At 45.3% G+C, this 23,256-nt stretch overlaps 1 protein-coding gene across 1 annotated transcript in view; it reads left to right on the top strand.

Annotated features, from left to right (window-relative positions):
- The window catches only part of LOC111962411 (nuclear receptor ROR-alpha A-like), a 285,568-nt gene that overhangs the window by 255,792 nt on the left and 6,520 nt on the right, over positions 1-23,256 (top strand). The window contains 9 exon segments of the mRNA XM_023985484.2: positions 16,249-16,334; positions 17,665-17,806; positions 18,770-19,165; positions 19,772-19,893; positions 20,058-20,190; positions 21,454-21,495; positions 21,498-21,563; positions 22,461-22,575; positions 22,872-22,983. Coding sequence (XP_023841252.2) covers positions 16,249-16,334; positions 17,665-17,806; positions 18,770-19,165; positions 19,772-19,893; positions 20,058-20,190; positions 21,454-21,495; positions 21,498-21,563; positions 22,461-22,575; positions 22,872-22,983 — 1,214 coding nt within the window.

The following is a 23,256-nucleotide window of genomic DNA, read 5'->3' as shown; positions in this document are numbered from 1 at the left end:
GGAATGTTGTCCCACTCCTCTTTAATGGCTGTGCGAAGTTGCTGGATATTGGAGGGAACTGGAACACACTGTTGTAGACGTCGATCCAGAGCATCCCAAACTTGCTCAATGGAAAACATATCTGGTGAGTATGCAGGCCATGGAAGAATTGGGACATTTTCAGCTTCCAGGAATTGTGTACAGATCCTTGTGACATGGATTATCATGCTGAAACATGAGGTGATGGCGGCGGATGAATGGCAGGACAATGGGCCTAAGGATCTCGTCATGGTATCTCTGTGCATTCAAATTGTCGTCAATAAAATGCAAATGTGTTTGTTGTCTGTAGCCTATGCCTGCCCATATCATAACCCCACTTAGGCACTCTGTGCACAACGTTGACATCAGCAAACCACTCTCCCACACGACGCCATGCAAGCTATCTGCCGTCTGCCCAGTACAGTTGAAACCAGGATTCATCCATGAAGTGCATGTGTCTGCAACCTGCCAGTGGCCATGAAAGTTGAGCCTTTGCCCACTGAAGTCGGTTACAATGCTGAACTGCAGTCTGGTCAAAACCTTGGTGAGGACAACGAGCACGCAGATGAGCTTCCCTGAGACGGTTTTTGACAGTTTGTGCAGAAATTCTTCACTTGTGCAAAACCACATTTTTATCAGCTGTCCGGGTGGCTGGTCTCAGATGATCCCACGGGTGAAGAAGCCGGATGTGGAGGTCCTGGTTACGCGTGGTCTGCGGATTGAGGCCGGTTGGACGTACTGTCAAGTTCTCTGAAACAACGTTGGAGGCGGCTTATGGTAGAGAAATTAACATTAGATTATCTGGCAATAACTCTGGTGGACATTCCTGCAGTCAGCATGCCAATTGCACGCACTGTGGCATTGCGTTGTTTGATAAAAATGCACATTTTAGAGTGACCTTTTATTGTCCCCAGCACAAAGTGCACCTGTGTAATGATCATGCTGTTTAATCAGCTTCTTGATATGCCACACCTGTCAGGTGGATGGAGTATCTTTGCAAAGGATAAAGCTCACTAATAGGGGTGTAAAAAAATGTGTGCATACATTTTTTTTTTCATCTCATGAAACTTGGGACCAACACTTTACATGTTTATATTTTGGTTCAGTGTATTTCCATTATTTTGATTCCAGTTTCACCTTTGTGATGCATATCCTTGTTTTGATCGTGCATGTAAATACCTTAAAGACATGCTTCAGAACTTTGGCAACTACTAAGTATGTTTTAAACCTCCTGCTTTGGGCTGGATGTGTCAATGTGTAGTTCATAAATGCATAATCTATGAGTAGAATTATGGTTCTACCTCAATTAGCCATAGTTTGAAAGACACTGTTTTTCTGGAAGCTGTGCTGCACCATTATCCTTACATTTTTCCCCATGTGGTCCAGCCCCTAGCAATTCGAGTTCAACCAATGAGATTCAGCTCCTCACCATTTGAGAGACAGCTAGCAAGAAGCACATGATGCACACACAGCAGAGCGCGAGAGAGAGAGCAATGACGTGTAGCACATATCTGCATATTCAGTATGTGATGTAGTGTAGTACGCAATTTTCAGGGACCACTTTTGTCTCGTGAGTGCTACTTTCAGAACTACTGGCTAAAAAGTATACAAAAGTACCGGAGAATCTCTTTAAGCCCCAGTGGATGTCAGAACATTTTATAATGTAAAGGATAAACATGTCTGGATTTCACTGTATACTCAAATACATTTGACTGAGTATGGCCCTTATCCAATCCACTTTTTTAATGTAGTCTATGACACCTATCCACAACAACATATGACATTGATGTGATAGAAGGAGAAATGTGTTAGATCGACAGAATGAAAGCCCACCTCTCTCTTTTGGTGCACATCTTTGACACATGTGTTACTCATGTCTCTCATTAGGGAAGATTTACGCTGGAGGCACCTTCCCTGTGAATTCTCAAAGATGCCTTCTCCCTCTTCTTGTGTGTGAATGTGTGAGTGTGAATGTGTGAGTGTGTGTGTGTGGGGGGGGGGGAGCTCTCTCAGATGTTTTCCCTCTTTGTATAATCTCCACCTTCCCAACACAATGGATTTAGCCTGACCTTGAATGAGACAGGGCTCAAATTGCTGCAGCATCTAAACATCAGAGATAGCACGCCATTAACACAGCCCTGGACAAGCCAGTACATTAGACATAGGGGCAGACATTGATTGTTTAATTAACTTTCAATGAATGCCTGGGAAAAGGACAGCTGACAATTGGCAATGATTTTATCCCCAGCAATTGCCTGCTTTTTATGGGATGCATCTAAGCCACCAAAGAAATAAAATCTTTACGATGCAAAAGAGGAAGCTTTTTCTAATTTACGTGCACAACAGGCACTTGGCTGCACATAGGAATTTTGGAATCCAGTGTTAACTCTATATTTGGATTCCACTGGAGTGGATTAAGGATTTTTTTTTACTGCAAACCCACGGGATTCTGGGAGACATAAAAGAGGAGGCTGTTTGCATCCATGCTATACAAATAATTGCAGGTTTGAAATCGACTGTAATTTCAAGCACCAGCTATATGGGAGAGTCTTGCTTTGATGTACAAATCCAGAATTCACGGGGGATTAGCATCCCAAAGGTTAGCAGTTGCTAATTATGGGAGATTGGTTCTACATATCTAACAAGGCAAGGAGACAGTCTTAATAAATAAGATGATTCATAAGGAACAAAAGATAAGAGATAAGAAGGATGTATTTTATTTTGCATGGAGTGATACCCTGTAATGCCCCTCTTCTCCTTATGTGTTGGAGTGTTAATGGACTGAAGCTGTGCCTTCTCTATTTTGTTCACAAAAGCATTGAGATTTTACAGATATATAATTTTTTTATATGATATCTTAGAATATTATACCTTGATTGTATTTGCGAGTTCCTGTAGTGTAAAAAATGCTTGTTACTATTCTACCAGCAGACCGTGAAGCTGCATTATCATAATCCCTAGTTCCATTCCACTAACCACCACTAGCTAAATGAATCTATTATTTTTGCCTTGAGCATGAGAGGCGATAACAGAAGCATGCAACAAAATGCAATGAATTAATCTGAACTTAAAAACACCCTCTTAGTTGCTGTTACCTCATACAGACCTACAGTGGATTATTTTATTTTATATTGTTTTATGTACTTGACTTCCCGTTTAATTTAGTTATCTGACCATTATAGGCTTGGCATGCTGTTAACCCTTAAAACCTCTTTCCGCTTTTAACTATTAACTAATAGGAGCATGTATTAAGGAGCAGGGGTTCCTAAACTTTTTTGCTTCATGACCCACCAATTGAGGTGTCTTTTGAGTCACAACAAACCATAAGAGTTGAGSGGGGGGGGGGGGGGSYBAWAKAKARKKKAAWYAAYAAGTAAAAAATATCATCTTTGCAGTGGAGAGAAAATGTTCTGCAATTCTAAATATTTTGCCATAAAGCACATTTTTCTGCATTTCTATACATTTTTTCATGAAGCTGGGAAAAATGTTAGTTTTTAAGCGGATTTCCTGCAATTCTACGCATTTTGACTAATGCTGTGATCTTATGCTTAAATATTATAACAAAATAAATGGGGGCCTGATTGTCTAGCTTTTATTTTGTTGATTGTAAATTCTAAATGATTATAGGCTATTTTACAAAATATATAGGTACATTTTGTTTTCTACATACTTTCTATTTGGTTTTAGTCATTTAAGTTTACACTGAAAGTGTTTTTCTATCCCCTCCAAAACAATATATATATAGTACCAGTCAAAAGTTTGGACACACTTACTCATTCAAGGGTTTTGTTTTATTTTTACTATTTTCTACATTGTAGAATAATAGTGAAGACATTAAAACTATTAAATAACACATATGGAATCATGTAGTAGACAAAAAAGTGTTAAGCAAATCAACATTTTCGATTTTAGAATCTTCAAAGGAGCCAACCTTTGCCTTGATGACAGTTTTGCACACTCTTGGCATTCTCTCAAGCAGCTTCACCGGGAATGCTTTTCCAACAGTCTTGAATGAGTTCCCACATATGCTGAGCGCTTGTTGGCTGCTTTTCCTTCAATCTGCGGTCCAACTCATCCCAAACCATCTCAATTGGGTTGAGGTCGGGTGATTGTGGAGGCCAGGTCATCTGATGCAGCACTCCATCATTCTCCTTCTTGGTCAAATAACCCTTACACAGTCTGTTGAAAAACAAATTATTGTCTCACTAAGCACACACCAGATGGGATGGTGTATCGCTGCAGAATGCTGTCGTAGCCATGCTGGTTAAGTGTGCCTTGAATTCTAAATAAATCACAGACAGTGTCACCAGCAAACCACCCCCACACCATCACACCTCCTCCTCCGTACTTCACGGTGGAAACCACACATGCGGAGATCATCTGTTCACCTACTCTGAAGCTCACAAAGACACGGCGGTTGGAACCAAAAATCTCAAATTTGTACTTACCAGACCAAAAGACAGATTTCCACCGGTCTAATGTCCATTGCTTGTGTTTCTTGGCCCAAGCAAGTCTCTTCTTCTTATTGGTGTCCTTTAGTAGTGGTTTCTTTGCAGCAATTCGACCATGAAGGCCTGATTCACGCAATCTCTGAACAGTTGATGTTGAGATGTGTCGGTTACTTGAACTCTGTGAAGGATTTATTTGGGCTGCAATCTGAGGTGCAGTTAACTAATGAACAGCAGAGGTAACTTTGGGTCTTTTTTTCCAGTTGCGGTCCTCATGAGAGCCAGTTTCATCATAGCGCTTGATGGTTTTTGCTACTGCACTTGAAGAAATTTTACGAATTAACTGACATTCATGTATTAAAGTAATGATGGACTGTCATTTTTCTTTGCTTGTTTGAGCTGTTCTTGCCATAATATGGACTTAGTATTTTACCACATAGGTATCTTTTGTATACCAACCCTGTCTGTCACTTGAACTCTGTGAAGCATTTATTTGGGCTGCAATTTCTGAGGCTGGTAACTCTAATGAACTTATCCTCTGCAGCAGAGGTAACTTTGGGTCTTCCTTTCCTGTGGCGGTCCTCATGAGACCCAGTTTCATCATATCTGTCCTTTGGTCTGATAAGTCCAAATTTGAGATTTTTGGTTCCAACCGCTGTGTCTTTGTGAGATGCAAAGTAGGTAAACAGATGATCTCTGCATGTGTGGTTGCCACTGTGAAGCATGGAGGAGGAGGTGTGATGGTGCTTTTCTGGTGACACTGTCAGTGATTTATTTAGAATTCAAGGCACACTTAATCAGCATGGCTACCACAGCATTCTGCAGCGATACGCCATCCTATCTGGTTTGCGCTTAGTGGGACTATCATTTGTTTTTCAACAGGACAATGACCCAAAACACACCTCCAGGCTGTGTAAGGGCTATTTGACCAAGGAGAGTGATGGAATGCTACATCAGGTGACCTGACCTCCACAATCACCCGACCTCAACCCAATTGAGATGGTTTGGGATCAGTTGGACCGCAGAGTGAAGGAAAAGCAGCCAACTAGTGCTCAGCATATGTGGGAACACCTTCAAGACTGTTGGAAAAGCATTCCTCATCAATATGGCTGAGAGAATGCCAAGAGTGTGCAAAGCTGTCATCGAGGCCAAGGGTGGCTACTTTGAAGAATCTCAAATATATTTTGATTTGTTTAACACTTGTTTGGTTACTACATGATTCCATATGTGTTATTTCATAGTTTTGATGTCTTCACTATTATTCTACAATGTAAAAAATGGTAAAAATAAAGAAAAACCCTTGAATGAGTAGGTGTTCAAACTTTTGACTGGTACTGTATATATATATATGCACAGAAAATGTCATCCCGCGACCCACAAGTGGGTCCCGACCCACAGTTTGGGAACCACTGCAGTAAAGTACTCTCTCCTCCTCAGGCTCAGCAGCCCCTCCCTTGGCCTTGTAGATCGGACATGGCCAGTCTGGCCTCTTCACATGGCCCTAAATTAAACATGTCCGGGACGAGGCGGGTGCCTGCTCTGCCTCGGGTAATGCTTTTTCATGTCCTAATGAATGTGCCTGGGGGGGTCCCACAGGGGGCTCCACTTCACCCCTCATTAGGCAGGGGGGGTTGTTTCTGTGCTCATGCTGGAGAGCAGCCTCCTGGAGAGGGAGCCCTCCCACCCCAGCTCCACGTCCCACGCTCTCCTACCCTGGCCTGGACCCCGACTTCTTATCCTCCCCTCTCTCTCCACTCCCCTCTCTGCCTGTATCAGACTGACTCCGCACTTCCCTGATTCACTTTATACTGTAAGAGGCCTTATCAGAGACGGGGTTGTCTTGGGGGAACCAACTGTTAAGCTGCACATTCCATAGAGATGACAGGGACACGCGGACCTGGGGACAGGAGCATGCTCCTGATGACGTTTTAATGGCCTTGTTTGGTTTGGACCTGTGATTTATTGCTGTATATACCAGCGCTAAGATATTTTTTTTCTCTTTCCTGGCGTCAACTAAACTGTTTTTGCACGGGTCTTGCACGGGTCTGTTTTTGCACGGGTCTTCCTGTCTTCTGAGAACTTGTAATGAAAAAAAGGTTGACAGACTCATCAGGATTGTGTTAGAAAGGAAGCTTTATGACAAACCGTCCTGTCTTCATTAGTGGGTGTGACAGGCGAGCGCTGTGGGCCTTGCTCTGAGGGCCAGCTGTGGCCTTGGCAGGCTCTGGTAGGAGGGGGAGGAGAGGAGAGCCACTGTAATACTGTGGAAGTCCCTGTCAGTCTCCAGCTCTGGCTCAGTAGTTCTCTCCCAGTGTACCCTGTATGGCGTATCCTGCCTTTCCAGTGGAAAGTATTGACTGCTTCCTGGTGTTGATGAAGCAACAAAGCATGGCGGCTTCCTGGTTGAGGCGATGCGAGGTGGTGGGGTGGGGAGGGAGGGATTTACTGTCTGTCAGCTCCCACTCGGCACACACTGGTTCAATCAACATTGTTTCCACATCATTTCAATGAAATTACGTTGAACCAATGTGGAATAGACGTTGATTTGACGTCTGTGCCCAGTGTGATGACTTTGCATCGGAACAGAATGGGCTGAAGAGCTGATTATTATTCCAGGGCTTTTGGGATGTGTTTATGCCATCATTAATCTTAGTGCTTCTTTATTTGCCTGGGATTAAGCTCCATGGTACATTCCCTGACAGTCACCGAAGCAGGTTCACCTAAAGGTAGCAGGCAGCTAGGCAGCGAACGCTCTGCTCTGCCCCCCTTCTGCAAACAAAGCGTGCAAAGTGAGAACGATGCTTTTTGCATGGCTGCTTAATCCAGACAAAACCAGACCAGTGTTTATAGGGCTATGAAAACAGTGGTGCAGCGGGACTGTGCCTCACAGGCTTTAAGCAGTCTGACCTTTGTGTGGCAGCAGACGACTTCTCATACTCCTTGGTTATCTAGGAATGTGCCCCATACAGCATGGCTCAACTGGGAAATAGCATAGAACTACTGTTGTGGTGCAGGTCCTCTGCAGGGAATGGGGGGGGGGGAGGGAGGGAAAAGTACTTCTGCATTCCCAGGAATCATGTGGTTTTAAAAAAAAAAGTAACATTGTTTAATGGTAATGAATCCAGTAGGATACTGTATCTACCTGATAATAAATGGTCGTTTTACAGCATTATAAAAGTGGTTTCTACAATGATAAGGACTACATTCACATTCATAGTAATTCATTTGGCTTTAATCAGACAGATTAATACTACCAGCAGGAAAATTGAATAAATAAATAGATTTTTAATGTGCCTTGCAAATTTGATCAGAAATACATATTTAACATTATGGCAATCAAGTGTTTGGAGTCAAATCATTTTGCACATTTAGTGTCATTAAAGATAAATGATGCGTGATGAAAGTGTTCACAGTGTAAGACACTAAAAGCGAAGGGTTTCCTGAACGGAACAGTAACGTCTCTCGCTCTCACACACTTTCCATTTCACTCTCTGCACCTGCAGGAGAGAACCAAGTCAAGGTATCTGAATAGGGCTTGCACGGTAGAAGACAAAACTTCCACGTGAAAATATAGTGAGACAGTGACTGGTTCCAGTGTTTGAAAAAGCTCTCTTTCTGAGGCTCCATGACACCGCTGATCCCTGGAAAGGTTGGGTGCCTCTAGTTTCAGCTCTATCTCCCCTGGATCTGTGGGGGACAGGATTCAGTATCCCTGCTAATGTATCAAGCCCATTTGTCTCAATCACACATCCCTGGAAGTATCGCCTGGCCGTTGATGTAATTCATCTTGCCTGTCCTTGCCTTCTCTTTCCGTGCTGATGAGAACACAGGACCTTCAAACAGAGTGGCGGAGGTGGTTTAATGTCACTAGTCAGTCGACTACAAGTATTAACTGTTGTGTAATGGAGGCTCGGACATAAATATAATGACATCCATTGTGAAAGCACTATGACAACATTCTCTAAAAGGAAGTCATTCAAAGCAACCACTTATTCAGCAGCACATCGATTGTATCTGTATCATTCCAATTTAATTTCAACAGTGTTTTCTGTCACAATGTATGAATTCTGTTATCTTTAAAACTTCTTATAATTCATTATTTTCTGCTGCCTACATAAACATCCCTCTAGCAACAGAATGATAGCTAGCCGTGAGGTACATCACACTGTGCTGCACAGTACAATCCACAGGACATGTTGTGTAAGCTGATATTATATTTAGGAAGGACTGTGACATACTCAGTGGCTGCTGTTTGATTCATGTCTTGACACACAAGGCCACCATGATGTTTAGCTGAGAGTCAGAGGGAAAGGCATCCCTGTTCATATGCTTGGGAATGACTATTATATTGTGTGTAGATGGTATGGACCAAGTGTTTAGCTACGTTAGCCCTATACCCCTGCCTACAACACAGTATCCCTTCCATTACTTCTGGCTCATGTGGAGCTTCCCTCAAGCTGATGCTTGCTATCTGGAGCCAATCTGTGGAAGTTAGTCAGTGTGTGGAACAGGTTTTCCTAAGGAGCGCACAGAGGGACAATTACTGTCAGCTGAAGTAATCTCCCTGCCTGCTCTCCATGTGTGTTCTGGCTCTGTGCCCCTCACCCACTGACCCTGGGCATCAGCTTGAGCCGGGACCTCCAGCCTCCCTCCCCTCCACCCCCACGGAGGGACAGTAGCCTCTCACACACCGTCTGCCATGGGCATGTCCCAGCAGACAGGATTTATACACATGTTCCCTCCACACACACACACACACACACTGCACACATGTCCCACACACATATTCAGTACCCCACACGTAGGTTCAGTGCCACACACGTTCCACATAGATGTAACATCCAAATGTACCACATTATTAGCGCACATGCAACACCCACAGGACATTGTCTGGATGTCAGTCTGCTGTATGTTGTCATACATAACTTTACGTCTGTCTGTGAAGAATAGAGTTTATAGTAAGGATCATATTCAATGAAGCCCAGCAGCAGTCAAGCTTCTTACAGAAATGCATATTAATGCAGCAATTGCAGGAGAAAGGAAGTGGTACGGCGTGACAATGGTGAATTCCCCTGTGCAATGGAACAAGCTTCTTTGTTGTTATGTAAAATTCTCACTGTATAATTGCACTGGATGTTTTGAAGCTTTCATTCCTTATATGTCTCTGTGTATTCCGATGCCAGTATGTTGGCCTGGCCTCCAGGGATATGGAGGTAGAGGTTCTTAACTAAGAGCACTGTGCTGATGACAAGCCTCAATCAAACCTTTAACCACAGCCTGCTCAGCTCAAGTGGCCAACAAAACTTTGTAAGCCGGAGCAGGAGAGAAGACGTCCCCCCCCCCCCATAGCTCTGAATTTAAACAGCATTCGAACGGATGGCTCCTGAAGCAGTCTATCTTCTGGTCCTCTGTGATTTCAGCCTCAGTGATTTTGAGTTCCACTCCAGTCCAGTGCCATGTTTCAGTATGTATCTGCCAACAAAATAAACAACAACACTCTACATTCAGTGTTGTATTAGAGATGACTAAATACACACAGTGTGTTCTAAAAGCGTGTAAACATTCGCTTTTTTAAATGAAGATTCATTTCATTCCATTTAACTGTTGCAAATTGTTTGCCTCCCATCTCTCACGGCTCACTATGACTAACTGGGATCAGGGGCAGAGCAGGCAGAATCAGAATGAATACATAAGTGCGTGCAGCAGTCTCCAGATTGACTGTGTTGTGGCATCAGAGCAGAGCATGCAGTGTGGCTCTCTCTCCCTCCTATTCCTGTCCTCCTCTGGGACTGGGACCCAGACACACAGTGACAGAGGGAGAGGGGGCGTGCCCCGTGGCACTGGAGTCCCCTGTACCAGGGCCCAGCTTCACCTGTCACTGATCAGAGGAAGGGGGAGAGAGAGGCGAGGCTCAGGTGGAGGAGGCGGGCCGTGCGGGACGGAGAAGAGCACCACCACACACCCACTTCATGGCACTCGTCTGCTCTGTAAACCAAGGCTTTTGTTGTTTCCCCAGAGTGCAACACACAGACTCACAGTCAGGAAGCTCGTCAATCTTTGCCATAACAACACATAAATTAAATCCCAAATTACTGTTCCTCTGGCGGAGTAAAAGACATGGAGAGAGATGTCTCGTGCTGTGGTTGGGAATATTCTTTCCCTCTACTGCTCCCCGCATTGAGGGTGTCAGAATGCATTTCAATAAGGCAGTCAGGTAAAGAGGCAGAGAAGTGCTGCTGTGTTGTACAGGCATCCCGATTTGGGCGGTGTTGAAGTATTAATGGCCTCACACACAAACAAACACAGAGATACACGCATGAGTTCATCCCAAAAGCAGCCCAGGGCTATCGTCCAGCTCTGGTTTAGCAAAGCCATTTCAGTTTGCAGTGCTATACAGGAATAATGGGGAACTCAGAGCTGTTCCACTGAAAGTAGAATATCTTGAGTGATGGGGATCATAGCTTAGGCTATTAGTTGATAGAGAGGAATTAGCAGTAGGCAGCATAGAGACATTAATAATGCCTAAATTCTGCTTTTCTCTGTTCTAGTCCCCATGGTCTAAATTTTGTTGGCTGGTTTGTGTGTTGAACGGACAGAGGCGCTGTAAAATTATGATACTGGCTTTTCCTCTGCAGGTGAATATCTGAATCTGATATCTCTGAGCTGCACTGAAGTAGAAATGTCATGAGGACAGACTCATGGTAATAAGCCAACAGGCTCCAGTTCCCAAACAAATAACACATTTATACTATTCTGTCTGTGCTCTGTACCACTGCTGTCCTTTGCCACTGACATTCAAATAACCTTTCTTCTGCTGTGCAATTGGGAATAAAAAAGTGCTCGTTCTGTTCCGTTAGACTACAACATGACAGCAGCGCCTTGGCAGATGAAAAGAGGCAGGATCTGATTCTAGCTCTTGTTTGCCTGTCTGTCTGACTATCATGGGTTTCAATTTAGCATAGACTATCTTTATCAAACTACAGCTGATCTCCATTGCCAAAGGGGGAAATTAATCTAGCAGTCAAAATGTGGGGAAACTACGATATAAAAATGTGACTTACTGTGCCTTTGCCAGCTAGTCGACTGACCCGTCGTACCAATGGTATTTTGCCGGTGTAAACTGTATCTAGATAGAGATTCTACTAACATATTTCTGTATTTTAGCCCTGTATGTAGTCAAGTGTTATTTTTCAACATTTGCCTAGTTGTTGTTGTGTTGTGAAATGTGTTGCAGAGAATTTTTATTAAACTGTTATTTGTCCCTGTTTGTTGGATTGGAGAGCCATTGCTAATCTGCCCATAATGCTGACCTGTACACAGGCGCAGCATTGCTGTCCAATCACTTACATAATCTCCAACATGAGCCCACTGGTTTGCATCATTTGGGCTCTGACAGCTGTCAACACACAGGCAGCCCCCCTCCCCCCTCACACACACAAAGCTGTCTCTCAATAAAGGGATGCAGAACCACATCCATACCCTTAAAACATGCCCACCACTACAACTACAGTCTTACATTTTCTGCCTCTTACCACAAATATACACTTCCATCTAATAGTGTTAGAATGCACACCACAGATGTTGTGTCCAATGAAGAGGCAGATGAAGACATTACACCTTACTCTATGAGGTCTTCCATCACTCAGAGATATGTTGTATATTGTATTACTCTGTATGTAACACCCTTGTAGTAGGCGTAGTCATCCATGAGAAATGATCTAGAAGCTGTGCCACAGCCCAGTAATGGGTTAAGCTTTCAGCCTCAGTTTGTGTCTGTAATGTAAGGGAGCATCCTAATCCTCTAAACGTTATTTCAGTAGTCCAGTTGTCCAGGAAAAAATCTGAGTGTGCAGAAGGAATAACTTGGAGAGCCTCTGTAGTGATTTGTTTATGTCAGTATTTGCACTGCCCTGCACATATTCCTGCGCTATTTCATTTGTATAGCACAAATTCAAAAAACCTTACTTGAGTAAGATCTGGGATCATATGGGTGTGAAGAATGCCACTGAAAAGGCTTACCATTAGAAAATAAAAAGCTGCTTCTGGTTGTTTTTTTGCCTCAGATAATGTGGAGCACTTTCGCTACTAAACTGTAGATAACAATCTGTCTCCAATGAGTAGCGGTGTAACATGAATAATACGCATCAGCTATTCACCATTAAAGGATCAACCTTTTTACATAATTGATATACCTTCAATATATTTAGTCAACACCACACTTTTCCTCCCTCCTAAACGATGCTCTCCAGGTACAAATGAAACTATAGCATATTTGAGAGGTGCAGGGGAAAATGCTCACTCTGACAACAACTGTCTTTGTGGTGCTTATGTCAGGTCTAAAGCGCTAGCTACAGAATGCAGTACGCTATGACAGGGTCCCGGGGAGCAGTTAGCATGCGGAAGGCAAAACCTTTGTTTCATTTTGTAAACGGTTTTCTGTTCATTTCCTGGGATTAATAAGTGCAGTGTTATCTTCATGTGGGGTTTGATCTCAGGGTGGTTTGGTACACAGTGCAGGGCAGAGGGGGACACAGACAGGGCTTGACATCCTCAGTCTCCAAAGGGCATTTATGTGATGTGAATCAGTGTCCTTGAACTGCACAGCGACGGACACAGACAGAGCATCTCTAACAAGTTGTGGCGTATGACAAACCTAGGCTTCACTACTACATGAGGCTGGCTACTACACAGTCCTCTCACCATGTGCTAGCCATTGTGAAAGCCGAAAGCCACCCACACCAGAGGTTGATCCTCCACCGAGGATCTTAGTCATTACCTTTTTCATTCTTTCTGTAGATGGGTATTTTGTGAATGCTGCCGTATGATTCACAGTACATTATCTGTGTGCGTCAGCAGGTCCCCCCTCTCTTTGATGTGGCCTGTGTGTGGAGGCCATCTCACAGTGTTGTGAGTAATGGGAGGCTGCTGAGATGGGCTTTAGCATGACTGCCCGTCTCACTGTGCCTGGCTTTGATGTCCTAAACAGAGCAGGCAGGGCTGCCTGGCAGGCGGGCGGGCAGGCAGGGAGGCGGGCAGGCAGGGAGGCAGGCAGGCGGGCAGACAGGGAGGCAGGCAGGCAGGGAGGGAGCACGGCAGGCAGAGAGGCATGAAGACAGGCAGGCAGGCGCTGTGAATGTGATCATCAGCAGTGAGCAGCGCTGGTCAAGCCCAGACACAGAGCCAGCAGCGAGCTTCACAATGGCAGTTAACACCATGGCTTCTGTCAATAGCTATTGACTTCCAGATGTGAAGTACTTAGGCACAAGGCCTTTCTGTTTGACCATCGCCCCCTGTGTGAATTCATTTTAAACCACTCACACTATCCAAATTGTAGTCTGACTGGGAGCCCCAGGACCAGCCATTCCAGATGGCAGCTTGCTACAAATATTGACGTGAACCCATGGTGTAGGTGACTTAATGGCTTATTTGATCTTCATGCTGTTATTATTCTGTATTTATTCCTCATGAATCTTTACCAGAAAGCAGCTTATTTCACTGTGATTAGATTGGGTTCTTCTTTTACATAGCAAACCACAAAGTCTACCACAGTTAGACTGGAGACAAACCCTTTTTACTGTTGAGTGCACCGAGCATTCAGAGGCTTGTGTAGTAGTGTTATCTGGTGAGACTGTGTGCATTCATGGCCTCACTGCTGCAGATAGGGCTTTGTGAGCCATCCTCATCAGTGTGTGCCCAGCCCTGCCGTTTCCACTCCCTCTGCCTTCACCTGATGTGGCACAGCCTCTGTCAGGCCTGAGCGAGCATCCAGCCAGCCCTGCCTCTTCAGGGGAGATGAAGGCATCTCACAGCTACCCTGGGCAGCAATCTAAGCCTGGAGCTCAGAGCCTGGAGCCCGTGGGAAAGCGAGAGGGCTGGAAGTTGGGAGCTGGAAGCTGGGCTCAGAGGAGAGAATGCAGCTACAGACACAGTCAGAGTGACAGCCCTGCACTGCCACCCTGTGGCCAGCGCCCGCCAATACAGTCCTGTTTCTCCACCACAACTCCAGCCAGCCTTAATTACAGCACGCTTCACTTGTTGTGAGTGCATGTCAGAACAAATTATGTTTGTAATGAGGCTGAAAATGTTAAAGGAGTCGCAACACACTGCACCGCTAATGCTCATGCAGGGAGAGCACAAAAACAAACAATGGAGTGCACTGCCCATAATGCCAGTGTTCAAACAGAGATAACCAAAACGACAACCGTCTCGACACAATGCAGAAATTCATAATGATTATTTATAAAGTAACCCTCTCAGCAAGCGTGTCAAAACCTGGCTCCTGGTTTGTTTTCCCTGTAGTCTAGGCAGACTATGGTCATTATCCCCTATTGTACAGCGGGATACCCAGTCATCCCAGGTGTTTTCCATATGATAACTGACTGGTGTGTGTGCCACTGCTCTCTTTGTTCATTTGACTGAAATGTAGGCTAATTCTGCATCTAGGGGTGAGGTCTTGTTGACCTCTGTAGTGCTAACAGAGATTCCTGAATGGAGGGACAGTGTGTATAGTGGTAAAGGGTTGGTGGATCAGCGGCCCTCCCTTGGGCACACTTCAGGGACACCGACATTATCCACATGACACAACAGACGCTCCCAGGCAGCTGATTAAATGGGCTCTGAGTCCTCTGGATGGAAGACCCATTTGATATGATCAAATTCATTTGAAGGGATTGGATGTGAAGGTGTACTAAAGTAGTACAGAGCTTCTATCTACTCTGGCCTATATGACAGACTCTAGGCCTGGTGTATAAAGCTAGGGGAGAGACTGATGTAATACCTTGCCATACTATAATGGATGTAATACATGTAGCTGGTTTTAGATGTTTAGAATGGGTCATGAGTAAAATTATACATTTTCAGCACTAGTAAGAGTAGGCTGTTTGGTAGTGCTCTTTGCTCTGATTGGCTGTATGTGCATTTGGGTAAGGAGCCACTATAGAGTAAAAATCTTTTCTCAGTGTAGATCAGATAGTATGGTTTGTCTGGCGCTACGGCGTGCTGTAACAATGGCAGTCTGAGATGCTAGCACTGTGGAGGAGAGCTGGGTTATAGATAGAGATCTAGTGTGGAGGCAGAGAGAGACGTTGTGTCAGAGGCTGCAGTGATAAAGCATGAGAGCTGTAGGACAGGCTGGGGGTTCTGTGTCTGAGATGCCTCTCTGTGTTCCGCTGCCCTGTGGCCTGCTGCTCTGCTCCTGTGCAGGGGGCCGGGATGGATGAGACCTGTCCCCCCCATGCCTGTGTCCTCTATGCCCACTAAATCACCCACAGGCCTGTCAGCAGCGGAACACTATCGACCTCACTGAACTCTACTGCACTTTACTACTGTCTGAAGTGACAGCCTTCATCCACTCCCACCTCACTGGGCCTCATATAGCTACTCACCATCCCAATAGGAAGGTTATCATTATTTGTGGCCATACTGGGTTTTCTTATGGGGTATGGACGGTTTTGAAGTTAAAGAGGTAACATTAAGTATTTTTTTCCATTGGGGAATATGTTCAGTTATGTGGGTGAATGGTAGTCTGTGTCATTTGTGCCTGCAATGTAAATCGACATTGTGTTTACAGTGGTTGGCTGGTGGCTCAGTGAAGATTCAAAATGGCCTCCTTCATGCACGACTCAGTAAATATTCATTTAATGTTGTGTGGAAGTGAGGTTTCAAAGCCACTGGATGAGATGTTTTTGAAGCGCAGTGCTCTTTCATGTACCAACATGCTAAACATACTGAAGGTGTTTTACTCTGACAGCAAAATGTTGATTTTTTCTTTGCTTCTCTCCAGCTCAAATCGAAATAATTCCCTGCAAGATCTGTGGAGACAAATCATCAGGCATCCATTACGGTGTGATAACATGTGAGGGCTGTAAGGTAAGCACCCAGAGAACTAACATGTGGGTGTTGGGGTGGGGTGGGGTGGGGTGGGGGGACAGGAAGCAGAAAAAGTTGAACTTACAGGGAAATACCTTTGAACATGTTGTCTAACTTTTGAAACGATCTTTCGAGAGACGATAAAGTGTAAACTCACAGAGAGCATCATCAGTAAAGTGGTCAAGCCTTACAGAGGACATCACAGAGCTCCATTTTTAGCAGGACAAAGTGACTCCTCTGCCTTGTACAGACTCTCCCTCTCAGGCACATGCTGCTTCAGTGTTTCTGCTTCTGCTGCAGCTTGCTTTTCCTTTAAATAAAATCAGCAAAAGAAGTTTAGTTTGCTACAGTATGCTGCTTTTATCGAAGCAAGATTTTGTACTGTTTCAAATATACCAGCCATTCACAGTGAGGGGAATTTATTTTGTGCTTCTAGTGTATTCTTGTTCCTGTGCTTGTCACTAGGGGAGTCATTAATATTCTTCCAACAGGCAGCAGCACCTTTATTACAGAAAGACAGAAGCTCTTTCAGCTGCTCCTCAGAGTCTCTCTCTCTCTCTCTCTCCCCCTCAGACAAGAGCTAGCTGCCTTGGAGAAACAAAACGCTGAAGAATAAACTGCTGAAATGTATCTTTAATGATTGCTAATTACTCCAGGCAGAGAGGCATTTAATGATATGTGCGAGTACAAGAGTTTGGACCATAAATCACAGCATTATTAAAGAGTGCTGCTTGTCACCAGCAGTTCTAGCCTGGCTCCTGTAATGGCTGCCATTATAAAGCAACTCGGCAGCTGTCAGCTGTTTTCTTGTAATTAAACAGCCAATGAGCAGATAATTAAGACATATGTGTATGGAGAAGTGGAGTGGGGCATGTTAATGATGTGCTGGAATCAATTCATTAAGTCAAAGGATGAGGATTCCAATCGGTGTGTGTATGACATCTTTTAGCACTGCACGTGTTGGAGCCCTGTTATTAATCAACACTAATTACACAAACTATAGAAAAATACTGTCTACAATTATGATCATACCCAAACACACTACCCCCTGCAGTAAACATTGTTAAAACACACCACCCCTTCAATAAAACGACATAGCTCTCTATAAAACTGACACTAGAACACAATAGCCTGCAACACAATGGCAGTTCAGTATTCTACATTATTTCAGCAACAATACCCTCAATAGTGATGAATACTGTCAATAAGTACCCAGTGAAACGCAATGTTTAGAGAAATAAAAGCCTATCAGTCATTGGATACAGCAGGACCACTGTGGTTCATATTGTAAGCATGGTTGGCTCCACTCCCTCTCTTTCTCCTGTCTTAGGGCTTCTTCAGGAGGAGTCAGCAGAGCAATGCGGCTTACTCATGCCCCCGTCAGAAGAACTGCCTGATCGACCGCACCAGCCGCAACCGCTGCCAGCATTGCCGGCTGCAGAAATGTCTGGCAGTGGGCATGTCAAGGGACGGTACGTACCACCGTCAACAAGAGGGGAGGGGATGGACACACTTTCAAGACAACACATGAAAGTGAATAGGGAATTATTGGTAGATAATCCAATTGTTCTATGATATTTTTTTTATGAAAGATAGATGTGACAGATTGTTATATCATAAACACCAGAGTGGCTAGAGTAGGGAAGTGTGGACTAGACAGACGTCATTGTCTGTTTAATTTCCACCAGTAACTGGCGTGGCTGTGCAGTAAGTTGGCAGGTGTGACAGAAAGTAGGGTTGATGAACAGAGGGTCGTTAGGAGGTGTCATTAGTGCTGGACTGGTGCAGCTGAGGCGCAGTAATGGAAGCACACAGGTGAGTGTCTATGGGGGAGGAGGGACCTCCTGCAGGGCATGTGGCTGGGCTGAATTGGGTTGGGCTGGGCTGGAGGGATCAGAGGAGCCTGTAATCAGGCCAGGCCTTTAGAGCCTTTCCGCTGCTCACACACATGGACACACACACACATGCACACACACGCGAACACACACACACACACAGACCCGCACAATCAGGACAGGCCAAGGTGACTCCTGCATTTACTCAGCACACCAGAGTCCATCTGCCCGCGCTCCCCTCTGCTCCGCTTACTTCCACTCTGTCCACACACGAGCCATCTGACACTCTGCCAGACCCCAGAACTCTGAGCTCACTCTCAGGACCAGCTCTGTTTAGTGTGCAGGGCTCTATTAAACAAACTGTCTCGTGTCTGAGTGGCCTGTAAGCTGTGAGTCATTCTGTAGGTTGCTCTCTCGGGGTAGTTCTCATGCAAGTAGGATGTTAGTGTTGAAGGTTTCGTAATGCTGATTGCTCCACTAATACTTCCTGAAATCACAAATCTTACCTGTTATAGAGAGGCTAAACTGGAGTCACAGGTGAGTGTTATGTCAATGTGTCAGTAGTAAAGGAGAGTCGGCTCCCTCCCTCTCTCCCTACAGCGGTAAAGTTTGGGCGCATGTCGAAGAAGCAGCGGGACAGCCTGTATGCGGAGGTGCAGAAACACCGGCTGCAGCAGGCGCAGCGGGACCACCAGCAGCAGCCCGGCGAGGCCGAGCCGCTCACACCCACCTACGGCCTCTCGGCCAATGGCCTCACAGAGCTCCACGACGACCTCAGTGGCTACATGGATGGCCACACCCCTGACGGCAGCAAGCCCGACTCAGCAGTCAGTAGCTTCTACCTGGACATCCAGCCCTCCCCTGACCAGTCCGGACTGGACATCAACGGCATCAAGCCCGAGCCCATCTGCGACTTCGCCCCCGGCTCAGGCTTCTTCCCCTACTGCTCCTTTACCAACGGAGAGACATCCCCCACTGTGTCCATGGCTGAGCTAGGTGAGGAGCAAGGGGGAGATGGGAGAGGAGAGGGGGGAGGAGGAGGGAGAACAACTCAACCGTGGGGCAAATGACACAAAGGTTGCTTAAAATAGCAGGCGGTTGGAGACTCATCTCCAACACTCATTAAAAGAGCCTCTTTTTTGTAATTAGTTTCCATTAATTAGGGCCAATCAGGATCCAGCAGGGCACGCGTCTAGGGAAATCATTTTTTTAGGCTCCCCTGTGCCTTGGAACTCCTTTTAACAGATGTGTTTTCAAAACCATTTAAATTCTTATACTCAATATTTCTCTCTGAGCAAATGTGACCTTTGTTTCAATGAGTAATATTGTGCGGCCGACCGCCCCTCCTCCCCGTGCATAACTAGATTGGGTTTGGCAGAACCTTCAGCTGGGAGCTTCCTGGAGGCAGTAAAAGGAAATGTCAACAAGCGTCTTCCCAGTCAAATAAAGCCCAAGCTCTCCACCTCCTAGTTGAAGCTCTGTAAATAAATCATATTTTCATGTGGCATAGTTCACCTGTGAGCTCCTCCCATTCCCCTTGAGCAGCGTTCAGGACTGACACTGTTGTGATGTGCTGTGCTGTGCTGTTTGGTTGTGTTGCAGAGCACCTGGCCCAGAACATCTCCAAGTCTCACATGGAGACGTGTCAGTACCTGAGAGAGGAGCTGCAGCAGATGACCTGGCAGGCCTTCCTGCAGGAGGAGATGGAGAGCTACCAGACCAAGGTACTGGACAGTACACTACACTTCCACCAGCATCACCACTATCACTACCACAAAGCAGTACTCACACTAGAACTGCTTTACCTGCCTCACTGTTCTACAAACACAACAGAGCTAATCCCATCTGTTCTACAGCAGATAACCCTTTTCTCTTTCCGTCCCTCTAGCCCCGAGAGGTCATGTGGCAGCTGTGTGCTATCAAAATCACAGAGGCCATCCAGTACGTGGTGGAGTTTGCCAAGCGGATCGACGGCTTCATGGAGCTGTGTCAGAACGATCAGATAGTGCTGCTGAAAGCAGGTATGACAGCCCGTCAACACGGCTCACCGCCGTCTTTCCCCCACCACCCCTCAAACTCCCGTCTCCCCCTCAGGCGTTGTCACAAGGGCGTAGCTGACCTGACTACACAAAGCCTCCCTCACAGACTGACTGTGTTTCACAGAGCCAGGAGACTCCACCATGCCTGCCTCCTCCATCTGTCCCTCTGTCCCTGTCCCTCTGCTGTATAACAGTGCACAGGCTTATAGGCATTAGAGCAGGGAACATCAACAAGTTTTTATTGAACGGATGGTCAGGGGGCTGGAACATAATTACAAATAATTTGTAAACTGCAAATTGATCGCAAGAAGCCCAATCAGATATAATATTTAACGAAAACATAATAATTTAAGACCTTGCTTACATTTGTATATGATCACATACAGTACATCTCTCTATTATGCATGGGAATACTTTGGAACAGATTTCCAGAATTAAAATCTCTTGGAGATGATTTGCTGGTTTTTATGTGCAACAAGAAAATAATAATACAAAAATAAATACACTTGTAACGTTATTTTTATATTTTTTTGTTCAGAAAACTTGGGGGAACAAATACAATCACCCACGGGCTGCCAGTTGGGGAACCCTGCATTAGAGGGACTACAGTTTTCCTGAGCTGAGATACTAGCTAGATGCCACGTTGACTACACACACACACACACCACACACACACACACACACACACACACACACACCACACACACACACACAACACACACACACACAACACCACACAACACACACACACACACACACACACACACACACACACACACACCACACACACACACACACACACACACACACATCAGCATCCTGTGGGTATTTCCCTGGGATTTTATTTGCATTAGCACTCAATATAATAATGAAATGGTGACAGAGATCCCTTGTCTACCGTGACATTTTAAACCAGTGCCGCCTCATAAAGCGCAGTAACAGCTTCTATTACATCTCTTTTATCCTCTGATCCAGTCCACACAGCGCAGCAGTATACAGCATCATGTTTCAACATCCTTTCTATAGGCGAAAGAAAAATGTGTATAAATGGAATGCTATTACTTGTTCCATGTCATGGGTTTCGTTTAAAAGGAATAGGGGTTATAACACGTAAATGACAAGGAGAAAACACAAAATAGTGCATATTGATGTGTTGGGCCTATAGTGATGCCTGACTGGCAACTCTAACTGGATCTGTAGAAGAGAAAAAACCCGGATTTAGCATGATGTTATTTCGTCTCTGCAGCTCTTTGGAGGTTGTGTTTGTGAGAATGTGCCGTGCCTTCGACTCTCAAACAACACAGTCTATTTCGATGGAAAGTATGCTGGGCCTGATGTGTTTAAGTCATTAGTAAGTGCTCCCAAATGTTCAATCCTGTGCACGTGTGTGCGGTGCATTGGGTGGTGTGCACGTGTGTGCACAAGTGTGAGCGTGTGTGTGTTTGTGTAAGCATGCATTGCTTCATATAACAGTCAAAGTTGGCAGAATATAGTTGTACTGAGCCACTGCTGCTGCATATGCTCCTGTTAAGATGGAATAAATAAATCCAGATGAGTGCCTTTGGGAGAGTTATTCAAAACCATCATTGAAAGCGCCATAGAATATGCAGGTGTAAGCAAATAGCATTGCTTTTGAATGCCATGTCATTACTAAGACACTCCACAGGTATTTTCCCGTGCATCCAAATGCCTTTGGAGGAAATGAATGTTCCTTGCGGCAGTGTGAAAGTGTAGTATGAAAGCCTAAACAGATCGTGTGTGTGTGTTGTGTATGCACAACGTGCGTGTGTGCAAGACTGAAGAGTAACAATGCTGTGCTATTCAGTGTCATGAGGTGACCTCCCTAACAAGCCTCCCAGTGCAGTCAGTCAGACAGTCAGACAGTCAGTCAGACACTGCTCCAGAAGAGAAGAGCTCGGGCCTGGGGAGGCAGATGAGTGATGGGTTCCAGAGCTGCACTTGCATCAGCCTGTCTCCACAATCCTCAATAATTGATCTAACTAAAAGACTCATTAGTGGACCTCATTCTGGGTTGCGTAAATGCACCCAACTGCCAGGAATGTGACTAGTCTGGGAGGGAAAATTCAGTAAAAGCATTGCCAGTTCCGCCTCAGACGCTCCCCTCTTCTGTTCAGTGCACTGCAACCTCCTCTCTCGCCTATGTGCCTTTCTCCCAATAAAGATCAAGAGTAAGACTGCCTCATCCTCATCCCCACAACCATCTCTCTGTGTCGTATCCTTTGCTGTTGCAGGCTGTGACGACTTGATCAGCTCCGTCTTCGAGTGTTGGAAGAACTTGTGTTCTATGCACCTGTCTGAGGATGAGATTGCCCTGTTCTCTGCGTTCGTGTTGATGTCTGCAGGTAGGTGTCACTGGCAGTACAAACACAAGCGGGTGGGCGGGGGCGGGGGGGGGGGGGGGGGGGGGGGCTGGGGGGCAGACATGCATATACACACATGCAGGGTCTCTTATGTACCTTACCCTGAAACTACTCTAAACAAACATCCATTGAAAACCATCCATCCAGCATGTTCCTAAATTAGACACAGAGGTCAGTCATCAGTTGTACTGGTTGCTGGTTTACTGAGTATTACACCTTTATCCACAGTAGATTCAGAAAACCTTGCAGTGATGATTATGGGTGTGTTTCTCTCTATTGTAGACGGTCCTGGCTCCAGGAGAAGGTGAAGGTGGAGAAACTCCAGCAGAAGATCCAGCTGGCACTGCAGCATGTCCTGCAGAAGAACCACAGAGAGGACGGCATACTTACCAAGGTACACCCACTGTCTGTCTACACACCCACTCTCATCCATTGCATCTTTCTGTCATCTCACGGAAGGACAGTATATAGAACGGAACTCTACTGGGGCATCAAAGATTGTGTACAGTACTGCAGTTATCCACTATTGAACGAACATTATATTAAATCAAGAAGTACATTTCAGAGTTGGCATCATACAGAAGCTAAACTAAGTGAGCAGATTTTTGGAGCAGAGATACGCAGATACTGTATGTAAGAAAGGTGTACAAGCGCCATAAGGTGAGGT

The sequence above is a fragment of the Salvelinus sp. IW2-2015 genome, linkage group LG4q.1:29 (genome assembly GCF_002910315.2).
Source record: "Salvelinus sp. IW2-2015 linkage group LG4q.1:29, ASM291031v2, whole genome shotgun sequence".
Lineage (NCBI taxonomy): Eukaryota > Metazoa > Chordata > Actinopteri > Salmoniformes > Salmonidae > Salvelinus > Salvelinus sp. IW2-2015.
The sequence above is the reverse complement of the archived record's forward strand: the minus strand, read 5'-3'. Positions and strand labels throughout refer to the sequence as shown.